Source organism: Bufo gargarizans, chromosome 3, assembly GCF_014858855.1.
Source record: "Bufo gargarizans isolate SCDJY-AF-19 chromosome 3, ASM1485885v1, whole genome shotgun sequence".
NCBI lineage: Eukaryota > Metazoa > Chordata > Amphibia > Anura > Bufonidae > Bufo > Bufo gargarizans.
The window spans coordinates 208,436,970-208,449,524 of NC_058082.1; the positions used below are offsets into that span (position 1 = coordinate 208,436,970).

Sequence of the window (12,555 nt, forward strand, 5' to 3'; positions counted from 1 at the left end):
TGTGCAGCAGCCTAATATCTCTCAGCAATACAGAGGCTGCTGCACACAGACTTTCTGCACTCTCAGATGCCATGGTCACATTTGATCACTGCATCTGAGGGGTTAAAAGTATGCGAACAATGTTATTAACGATCACATACATTAGTTCCGGGGTGGCACCTGGCAGCTATGGGGGCGCCACGCTCACAAGCGGGTGCCATCTTTAAAGTCCTGACCAGTGCTGTACATGTATGTCGCTGTTCAGGAGGGGGTTAACCCCCTAAATTAATCTCTGATTCTTGTTCCTACTCTACTGGGATGTGTGGAAAGGGGTCAATTCAGTGGGTTATTCCATAAGTAATGTAAAAATTAAAATCAGACATCTTCTAGTAGATGTCAATCTCTTTCTAACAAAGCTAGAACCATCCCTGTACCTCACATGGGTCCAGAGATCTCCCCAATCATTGCTCCAATCTGCTAGATTTTTCTTTTGAAGCTGGCAGCTCAGGGGGCATGCATTTTCTCAGGGGTTGTTTCCTTTTTGCTGCAGTTGGTGGCAGTTGAAAGATGCAACTGAGCATGTGCTTCCACCTTAGTGACCTGGACAGAGAATTTAGAAAAAGGGCACACAGCAGGTGGTGCTATACAGATATATTTTGGTGAATAACTCAGTGGCTATACCTAATTTTTTATAACTTTTTAAGGTCACCTGCAGTTTTTGTGCCTTTTTTTAGTAGCTTTCTATTGTACATGGCTGTATGAACTGAGTTTTTTCTGGCTTTTTTCCAATAGTGAAAGAGGTAAAAATGCAAATAAAGGCAAAGAGTTACAACATGCTATGTTTTTTTGTGTTGTTTTTTTTTTAAATGGCAGAAAGACAAAAAATGGCAACTAATTAACAAAACTGCCAAAAACACAATGGTCAAAAATTGCTGCAAAAAATGCAACAGTGCAGAAAAACATCAGGAATTTCTGGATAGATCAAGATAGATCTCTCTAAGTGACGGTCTTTTCTCTTTAGCCCTGTAATGACTACTATGTCTTTTTTTATTGTGGCCATTAACAGGTTTTTACAGCACTCCAGAATAAGGGCTGCTTGGACGCACTGTAAAAAAAAAAATAAAGTTAAAAGAAATTATAATAAAGAAGTTCCTAATAAAGTATACAAAACAAAACACTAAACTTTCACAAGCCAATGTAATTTTTTTATTTTTTATTCATACACAGTAAATGCCCAATAATTCCTAAAAGCAATTAACAAGGGTATATAAAAATGTACAAAAAAAAAAAAAAAGTTAAAAATAATATTGACAGAGTGTGAATAAAGCATGTCTATCCATTAATGGATATAAATATTGATCAACACGTCATCCAAATTTTACTTCACACCTGATGTCTTTTTTTTTTATATTGTGGTCATTATTCTTCATTCTCCATCAGAAATGTTCTTGCTAAAAGCACTGTCTGTCATCACTCTATTCATCTCCATGTCTGTACCATGAATTACACTATTAGGAACACTGGGAACATTTATAACAGCTGAAAATGTCCCCTTCTGTGTTACGGCTGGTCCTAATTGGTAGCACCATGACTCAGAGCGGTACATTGTATGAAGGCAATTCACTGCACTTTCCTGTCCATTAGTGGTCTTGTATTAATATTTAGTGGCATGGAAAAATACACTAGGATGTCCTGCATATTATTACTGAGAGGCACTGGAGCTCTTCAATAATTTATGCCTGGGGTGAATACAAGCAGAACATAACAATGCAGATTTTATAGAAATGGTATTCATAATAGGACAGCAGAGTATTTGTATGGGGCATTGCTGCAATGAAAAATCCTCAGTAAAGTTGTATATACTTTTATCTTACAGTTTTTCCTGTTGCTCAGCTTTTGAACTTTCAACCTGTTTGTGTTAAAACTGAGGAATATTTCTATCTTGTTGATTTCTCCTCATTTTTCAGATATATTTGTACTGGCTGTGCCGCGACACGCAAGCATTTGAGTGGTTTGCAGATTTACTACAATCATTGGAGAATCAAATGCAAGAACGGAATAATGCAGATTTCCTCAGCTACAACATCTATTTGACTGGATGGGATGAAACTCAGGCAAGAAACTTACTTCCTCAGCTTGTTTCATTATATATATATAAATATATAAATATATATATATATATATATATATACACACAGGGGCAGATTGAGAACTTAAAGGGAGTCTGTCACCACATTTGAGCATATTAGACTGATCAAATAGCGTTATATGTGACACCGAGAACTTAAAAACGGTACCTTTGTTGTATCTAATGGAGTTTTCTTTCAGCCAAAAATGAACTTTTAAGATTCTGTAAATGCGCCCTCTCAAGTGCCCAGGGCGGTGTCTCAATCGTCCGAGCCCCAGGCAGCACCTCCTCAACGGCTCATAACCCCGCCATCCGTGTGCCTCTGCCCGCCCGTTTACTCTCCTCCTCTCTCCTTTTCCACTGTGCCCGCTACGAATTTGACTTCGCAGCCGCAGTGGAAAAGGAGAGGAGGAGAGTAAACGGGCGAGCAGAGGCACACGGAGGGCGGGGTTATGAGCCGTTGGAGGTGCTGCCTGGGGCTCAGACGATTGAGACGCCGCCCTGGGCACTTGAGAGGGCGCAATTACAGAATCTTAAAAGTTCATTTTTGGCTGAAAGAAAACTCCATTAGATACAACAAAGGTACCGTTTTTAAGTTCTCGGTGGCACATATAATGCTATTTGATCAGTCTAATATGCTCAAATGTGGTGACAGACTCCCTTTAAAGTAGCCCTGGAAAAAAAACTAAAAGTGGCCCCATGTTGTAGGTGGGTCCAAATTGACAGAAGACGGGCCAAAACAAGTAGGCGGGGACAACAGAAGTAGGCAGGACCCTCAATACCATAGTTCAGCACAGAATGCTGACCCAGCAGAACCAAATACCACAGCACAGCACAAAATACTGCTGCCCCAGCCACAGTATTCAACTGTATCACGGTCATGAGGATGGTAATACAGTTGAGTTCAGGAGGACACCTGTGGCCGTTGAGCATCAGATCATTATGTACCTGGCCTGCAGCCATCAAGAGGGCTTGAGTGGCCTCCTGGGCATCAGACAATCCGCTCCTGTGTGTATATACAGTAGATAAAAAAAGTCTACACATCCCTGTTAAAATGTCAGGTTTCTGTGATGTAAAAAAAAATGAGACAAAGATAAATCATTTCAGAACCTTTTCCACCTTTAATGTGACCTATAAACTGTACAACTCAATTGAAAAACAAACTGAAATCTTTTAGGCAGAGGGAAGAAAAAATATAAAAATAAAATAATATGGTTGCATAAGTGTGCACACCCTTAAACTAATACTTTGTTGAAGCACCTTTTGATTTTACTTTGACTTTAATCTTCTTCAGGTGAATCCATTCCCTTGTTGATTTGGATGTACGCTTTGGGTTGTTGTCATGCTGAAAGATGAATTTCCTCTTCATGTTCAGCTTTCTAGCAGACGCCTGAAGGTTTTGTGCCAATATTGACTGGTATTTGGAACTGTTCATAATTCCTTCTAGCTTAACTAAGGGACCTAGAAAAAATTGTGTACACCACCCCTGATAAAAATTACACTCAAGCAGAAATGACTGCGCTACATAATCTGAGTAAAAATAGGGACATCATTATTAAATCATCGGACAAGGGGGGGAATATTGTTGTTCTATCTCTACAACAATATAGAGATATGTGCCTATCCTTGGTCTCAGATAAAAACAACTATGTAGTCTTGAGAGGTGATCCAACTGAGAGGTTTCAGGTGGAATTATCTCAAATTTTACAAGAAGGTTTAGAAAATAGGTGTATTAACTGGAAAGAATTTGAATACCTACTACCCACTGTCCCCAAAATAGCAACTTTCTATGGCCTTCCAAAAATACATAAGGGCACGAGTCCCTTAAAAGGACGCCCCATAGTTTCAGGGATTGAGAGTCTAACCCATCATGCCGGTGTATATAGTGACAAAGTTCTACGTCCCTTTGTGTCCACACTTCCTTCATATCTACGGGACACAACTGACCTACTGCAAAGAGTTGAGGGTGTCATCATAGAACCTGACTGTTGGTTCGCCTCAATAGATGTGGAGGCCCTCTATACCTCCATCCCTCATAATAAGGGCTTATCAGCAGCTAAAAAATTTTTAGACTCTAGATCTGTTGACGTATACCAACATAATCAATTTACCCTCCAGCTCCTCAACTTTGTTCTGACACACAATTATTTTATTTTTGAAGACCGCTTCTACCACCAGCTCAGGGGTACCGCGATGGGTAGCCCCTGTGCACCCACGTATGCCAATCTACTCCTGGGCTGGTGGGAGGACACAGTCGTTTTTTGTGAATCTATGATATCTTGGACCAGATTTATCACACTCTGGTCCAGATTCATAGACAATATTTTTCTTCTGTGGTCTGGGACAGAGAGTGAGTTCCAGCAATTTATGGACATACTTAATTCCAATCATATTGGATTATATTTCACCTTTGAAATACACCGTAACACCATCAATTTTCTCGATGTGTGTTTAGAAAGAGACGAACACAACTACATTAAGACGACTCTTTTAGAAAAAAGACCTCGACTAATAGTCTTTTACGTTGGGAAAGTTTCCATCCTACCCCCCTTAAAAGGGGCATCCCAAAGGGTCAGTTCTTACGGGTTCGTAGAAACTGTTCAGAAGACAAAAACTTCACAGAGGAGGCTTTTAAGCTTTTTGACCGGTTCAAACAGAGGGGGTATCCAAGTCCTTGCTTATATCAAGCATAGGATTGGGCCAACTCAAAAGATCGTACAACTTTATTACATCCACAAATCCATAACATCAATGTTCAAGAACCAATAAGAATTGTTGGCACTTTTGATTCAGAGTCCCAACAGGTTCGAGACATTTTAAACCGATATTCGTCTTTATTAAAAACAGATCCTGATTTAACACAGGTATTATCTGAAAATCCAGCCATTACCTATAGACGGGGACGTAATGTTGGTGATACCTTAGTCCACAGTCATTTTGAGCCCCCAGAAAAAAGTACGTGGCTGTCTAATAGACAGATTGGCAAATTTAAGTGCGGCAAATGCAAAGCCTGTACATTTATATCTCCAGGCAAAACCTTTTTCAACAGTCAGGGTGATCACATATATTACACTCGCAATTTTGCTAATTGTAATACTTCTGGGGTCATCTACATGGCTCAATGTGACTGTGGACTTAAATACATAGGCAAAACCAAGAGGATTTTTAAAAAACGTATCCTTGAACATATTGGTGATATTCGCAACAAACGGGATAAACCAATTTCAAGACACGTATGGAACAAACATGCAGGATCTGTCAAAAGTATACAATTTTCAGTGATCGAGGTAATAAAGTTGTCCAAAAGAGGTGGGGACCTAGATAAACTACTAAAACAAAAAGAATCAAGGTGGATTTTTAGGTTAAACACTGTCACACCATTAGGTTTAAATGAATTCATAGATTATGCGTTCTTTATTTGAGTTGTCCAGTATATATTTTTTAGGATCATCATATCCTTCTTATCATAATTAATTAAATATCAATGGGGGGGCATTCTCTCTTTAATGTACCCCTAGTAGATATATGCCAATCACCCTCTTCTAATGTAAACAGGCTATAATTAGAATCCAATGTGACTTGCTTCACATCGCCTTTTACCTTGCCTCCCCTGTTTGGCTATTCTGACACGCTCGATAACCGGCAGGACCTTCCGATCATGTGACCTGCCGGTTTCAACAGTCACCTGATCGGCAAATCGATCACGTGGGTACTGCTGGCCTCTGACGCGATGTGCATCTTACCTCATGGTGGATCACATGGTCACGTACCGGCGTCTGACGTCAGACGCCAATTCGACTCCACGTGACTCAATACCCGGAAGTAATGGTTCATAAGGCAGAAAAGCCGGCAGTATCTTGCCGCCTGCCTGCCGGACACAATCACACTCTGGCCATTATGATGCCATTACCGGGTTCATCATCCTGACTCCTGGATACCATCTTTGGTCCACCAAACTAGCCACTATGGGCACGCAAGTATTTTCTCAAAATATCTGATACCACTGTTTTTTGTATTTTCTGATCAGTGGATCAGTAGTTTATATTGAGCAAAGTGAGTCCTGGCCTACATGTTCGGTCTATCTGTACCCTCATCTATTATGCATCTTAGATATTATCTTGGTACAAATTAATAGGCATGGTCCTATCATTATTTGACTGATGGTTATAAGCCTGATACAAGAATTGCTATACCCCAGTCTGGTCATTGCCTGTAGCACAGGACATAGATATGATTCTGGTTTATCCCTGAGTATCAGCACCGGGATCATTGCTATATATTCAATGTCCTCTGGACAAATTTGGAGAGGAGAAAAATAGTAAATCAAGATAAAATAAATAAATAAAAATATAATTATGTGTATATAGAATTAATTGTTACACTTAGGATAATTTTTGGTGATAGATACTCTAGGTGTTAACTATGTCCCCTGATGAGCCTGGCGAACGCGTAGGGACTTTATTGGACAACTGACATTTCCAAACAATCTAATTCACTTCACTTTATTATTAGGGTGTTTTCTGTCTTGAAGTCTGGGTGTCTCATCACATATTCATTTATTATTTTTTGTACATTAGCCCAGGTACCTCTTCAGGGTTCTCCATATAGGTATCCATCCCCTGATAGGGTATAACCAGGGACACCAGGAGGTACGAGAGACGGGATCGCCCCTATCGGGGCGGCTATTCCGTATCTAGGTAGGGCCGGTACACTAGGGCCAGATCTAGGGATATATTTACCAGTAGGCCTCACTAACACCTACTAATTAATATCTACCTGACCCTAGATTTTGTTTTTCTTTTCATATTTCTATTTATTTATAATTAAGAGGGTGGATTGACATTTTATACTGTAATATTAAAAGTTATATTTTCGAATGATGGTATTTCTGTGATTCCTAGCTTAACTAAGGCCCCAGTTCCAGCTGAAGAAAAACAGCCCCAAAGCATGATGCTGCCACCACCATGCTTCACTGCGGGTATGGTGTTCTTTTGGTGATGTGCAGTGTTGTTTTTGCGCCAAACATATCTTTTGGAATTATGGCCAAAAAGTTCAACCTTGGTTTCATCAGACTATAACACCTTTTCCCACATGCTTTTGGGAGACTTCAGATGTGTTTTTGCAAAATGTAGCCTGGCTTGGATATTTTTTTTTCCGTAAGAAAAGGCTTTCATCTTGCCACTCTACCCCATAGCCCAGACATATGAAGAATACGGGAGACTGTTGTCACATGTACCACACAGACAGTACTTGCCAGATATTCCTGCAGCTCCTTTAATGTTGCTGTAGGCCTCTTGGTAGCCTCCCAGACCAGATTCCCTCTTGTCTTTTCATCAATTTTGGAGGGACGTCCAGTTCTTGGTAATGTCACTGTTGTGCCATATTTTCTCCACTTGATGACTGTCTTCACTGTGTTCCATGGTATATCTAATGCCTTGGAAATTCTTGTGTACACTTCTCCTGACTGACACCATTTAACAATGAGATCCCTCTGATGCTTTGGAAGCTCTCTGTGGACCATGGCTTTTGCTGTGGGATGCAACTAAGAAAATTTCAGGAAAGACCAACTAGAGCAGCTGAACTTTATTTGGGGTTAATCAGAGGCACTTTAAATGATGGCAGGTGTATGCTGACTCCTATTTAACATGATTTTGAATGTGATTGCTTAATTCTGAACACAGCTACATCCCCAGCTATAAGAGGGTGTGCACACTTATGAAACCACATTATTATTTTTATATTTTTTCTTCACTCCACCTAAAAGATTTCAGTTTGTTTTTCAAATGAGTGGTACAGTTTATAGGTCACATTAAAGGTGGAAAAAGTTCTGAAATGATTTATCTTTGTCTCATTTTTCTACATCACAGAAACCTGACATTTTAACAGGGGTGTGTAGACTTTTATATCCACTGTGTGTATATATATATATATATATATATATATATATATAGACTTTTCTAGTACTTAGGAACAGAACTTTGGGGGCCATTTATTAAGACTTTCATTTTAGGAGCCAGACCCCTAAATTGCCAGTGGTTCCACCAAAGTTATGAAGAGACGCCGGCCTCTTCATAACTTTGGCAGACCCACAGCCGCTTCTGATTGTAAGACAGCTTCCTAGCTGTCTTACATTTAGATCTTTATCAACATCCCTGTCCACGCCATGCCCACTTTTTTTAGACCTGAGCGGGGAAAAGTCACATTTAGGTGCAATTAACTGTTTTGCCACAATCTGCACCTTAAATACACCTATTATAGGCATATTTCAGCTTCATAAATTACTCCTTTTGTTTCTAAAATTGTGGAAAAACTGGACCCTATTATTATTTCCTGTTTCATATTAAGACATTCGGCCAAACTTTTCAGTATGAGATCTACTTTTTGTAAAACCTGAGTTAAGAAATCTACTTGAGACATGGGACAGGCACATTTGAAGTGTGGAGGACACTGACACAATTTTTTTGAATGGCTCCGCATTTTTAGCTGCCCCAGCATCCTCATAAAATAATAAGGGGCACAGTTGGCTCTTTATGACATTTGTTACTCAGCTATGCCTTCTTGTACATGGCTGTGCTGTTCCTCCCCCCCCCTGCCCTGTGCTAGAGTGCCAATTAGTAAAGATGAGGGAATCATTTCAGTTCAAATACAATTTGACCTGCATTTTCCAAAAATGTCACTGAGTACAGTCCTTGGAAGAGAAAGTCTTGAAAGAGTAGAGTCCTAAGAGACCCCAGAATGCTATCCACAACTTATTAGGGTAATTGGGGCACTTTCCATTTTGGCCAAAGGCATTCGGACCTGAATCAAATAGGCTAACTTATTTGGCTGATTCAAATCCCAATCAAATTTCAGGAAATGTTATTATTGCTATATATTAGATGTCAGGGGATATTTGAAACTTAAACCAGCTAATAGCATTGGTCAATCAAATAAGTCCCTATATCACATATACGGTAATCCACCAAAGAGAAAATGGTGGTGACAGGCACCTTGGACCGCAAAATCATCCGAATCTACTGCACTTTGCCATGTGGTCTACCAGTAAATTGTGTTTCAATTGATATGTGGACTGAAGATGTATTTCCACAGTTATGGCAAACCATTTGAATATGTCATAACATTCTGACCCATACACTCATCGCTAGAATTTTTGTGTTAAATTTACTTGTGTTTTACCAGGCCACAGCTTTCTCCTTGCACCATGACCAAGAGAAGGATGTGATCACTGGTCTGAAACAGAAGACCTTGTATGGAAGACCAAACTGGGAAAATGAATTTAAGACTATTGCAGGAGCACATGCAAGGTAGGTTATAGGTTTATACCAGCTATGTCAAATTCAAGGGCAAGATGTTACACGTAACATCCAGCTAGTAAACCATCAGTGCCAATGTCTGATGGTTTATTATATCTAATTCATGTTTATAACAAGGTCTTTTTAACTGCTTATGGTATGGCTGCTGATGGAGGGCCATGTATCTGAAGTTTTTGTATGCTGCAATGGACTGCACATGCACTAGTTTACCTTTCCATCTGTCGTGTGAACGAATTGGGGCCGTTGTATGGGAATGGTCACATGACCCTCCATCAGGAACCATTTTCGGACCACAGTGCTAGAAGACCTGTAAGAGGACCTGTTAATAAACATGAATTAGGCATATTTAACCATCGGACATGGGCACCAATGGTTTAATACCACCTATTACTAGCTGCATCTAGTGGCTGGGGCAGCTAGTAATATATAGCTAGTGGAACTAATCTAAAGGATTAGAAAAACTCAGATGCTTTTTTATTTCAACTAAGCTTCTTTAAATATAATGGTGCTGAGCTTCATTACCACACACATCTTAAAGAGGTTCTCCAGGATTTTTATATTGATGGCCTATGTTCAGTTTTGACACCCTGCACTACCGTCAATCAGCTGTTCATGAGTAGTTTGGTGTTGGAAATAGGTGCTCCATTCGTTGTGTAGTGAATGGAGCTGGTGAATGCAGAGAAGCTCTTGCTGAAATGAATGGGAGCAGCTCTGCAGTAACCACTACACCAACCACTACAGAATAGACAGGGCTGTGTAGTTTCAGGTACCTGAATCTGCCACCAGAGCTATGAACAGCTGATCGGGAGTGATGAGGGGTGTTGGACCATGCTGATCTAATACTGATGACCTATCCTGAGGATAGGCCATCAGTCTAAAAATCCTGGAAAACCCGTTTAATCCATTCCAGTTAAGTCATACTGTATACACAGTTCATAATGAATAAAACTACATAGGAGAAGCAAATTGCTTTGGTTCATTCACACATTTAGATTTTTTTTTCCCTGTCCTTCTAAGCTCCAGAGTTGGTGTTTTCCTGTGTGGACCGGAAAGCCTTGCGGAGACCCTCAGCAAACTGAGCATTGCCAACTCCAGTGTGGATCCTAGAGGGGTGAACTTTATTTTCAACAAAGAAAACTTCTAGTTCAGCAAAAGTGTTTCATGTGATACATTACACATACATTATGCATCTATTTGATTTTGATTTCACAAACCTAAGGATTTTAATCTTTGTGCTTCAATGACTAAGAAAAATTGCAGCAAAACATACAACATGACCACAATTTGTGGACATAGCCCTAAAGGCAGGGGCGTAGCTAAAGGCTCATGTGCCCTTGTGCTAGAGTTCAGCTTGGGCCCCCTTCCTTCAGTGCTTTGTGGCCAGGGGCAGGGAAGCACATTGCCTTCATGCTGCCTCAGGCACAAATTGAAACAGTATGCCAATTTTTTTTTACCTTAACCCTTTCCTCCAGCCAGAGGTGTAACTTGACCAGTATTCACTTTCTATAATACTGATGTTTTCTTATGCGGAACAAGGGTCTTTAGGCCCCCTCAGGCTCCTGGGCCCGGTAGCGACTGCTACCTCTGCACCTCCTATAGCTACGCCCCTGCTTAAAGGAGAATCTGTCAGCAGGTTTGTAACTATGAATTAAAGTGGCTGACCTGCTGCATGTGCGCTTGGCAGCTGAAGGCATCTGTGTTGGTTCCATGTTCATATATGCCCGCATTGCTAAGAGAAAATGTTTAATTACTTGCAAATGAGCCTCTAGGACAGGCATGTCAAACTGCGGCCCTCCAGCTGTTGTAAAACTACAACTCCCACAATGCCCTGCTGTAGGCTGATACCTGTAGGCTGTCCGGGCATGCTGGGAGTTGTAGTTTTGCAACAGCTGGAGGGCCGCGAGTTTGACATGCCTGCTCTAGGAGCAATGGGGGCGTTGCCATTACACCCAGAGACTCTGCTCGCTCTGCAACTGCCGCACCCTCTACACTTTGATTGACAGGACCAGGCAGTGTAAATGTCATCACGCCTGGCCTTGTCACTCAAAGTGCAGATGGTGCAGCAGTTGCAGAGAGAGCAGAGTCTCTAGGTCTAATGCTCCCATTGCTCAATGAGTCTCATTTGCATATATTAAAAATTAATTTTTCTCAGCAGTGCAGGCACATATGACATGGGGCCAACACAGATCTCCTCAGCTGCCAAGTTCACATGTAACAGGTTGGCCAGTTTCATAGGTACAAATCTGCTGAGACATGCCCCTTAAGGTTCTCTGCCCCAAGACCTGTTAGGCAGCTGTCCCTTCACCTTCTGCTGTGTGGGAATATGGCTGTCAGAATGACCCCGCTGCATGAATAAGAAACCATTTTAGTGGGTCAACGAGCTCTATACTGGTTTTTAAATACATAATTCAAGCTCCTTAAGGTCGATCTGCAGCGGATCTGCTGGTATTCCACAGCAGCAAAATCCACACCAAAGGGTGAAAGGGAGTTTACCACAGGTTTACCTGAGAGTGGCTGACATCAGCTATATAAATTGACATAGTGCAGGTCACGTTATGTGAGGATTTTGCTAAGGATATTTTCCGCAGTATGAATGAGATTTTTTTTAACCCTGAGAATTTGCTGCACACAATTTGTTTTCTCTACATGTGGCCCTACCCTTACTGTGGCTTTTCTAGAATACTTTGAAGCACATGCATGTACAATATTAGAAAAATGATTGTAGAATAGTTCATTTTACTACTGATTTGCTTCCTATGATGAATATCTGTTTGGCGGCCAAGGTTATTTTATGAAACAGGTTTCTAAAAATGTAAATCGACGTCAATATGATGAAAGGTATTGTTCTGCAATGAATGCATTTACAGTTCATATTTTATAAAAATTGTTATCTTTCTGCCTCAGATTTTATTTTATGAGTCTGAAAAACTATGACATAAAATAAAGGCCTTTTCAAAATGTTGCATATACGTTCTTTCTTTGCTTTTAACACATATTACATTTCTTTCTAGTTCTTTGATTCAACAGAGCGCTGAATTTTTACACTGAGACTTGAATTTTGCAGGAAGAATAGTTTTTTTTGTCATTAATTGCCCCAGTTCTGTATTATTGTAGCAGTGTACAAGCATTTTTGCT

At 40.4% G+C, this 12,555-nt stretch overlaps 1 protein-coding gene across 1 annotated transcript in view; it reads left to right on the forward strand.

The window, feature by feature from the left end:
• LOC122931271 (cytochrome b-245 heavy chain) overlaps positions 1-11,089 on the forward strand; it is a 71,007-nt gene extending 59,918 nt beyond the window's left edge. Inside the window, exons 11-13 of the mRNA XM_044285332.1 lie at positions 1,947-2,093; positions 9,287-9,411; positions 10,438-11,089. Coding sequence (XP_044141267.1) covers positions 1,947-2,093; positions 9,287-9,411; positions 10,438-10,564 — 399 coding nt within the window. The 3' untranslated portion in view covers positions 10,565-11,089. The remainder of the gene's footprint in view (positions 1-1,946; positions 2,094-9,286; positions 9,412-10,437) is intronic.
• Positions 11,090-12,555: the final 1,466 nt, after the last annotated feature.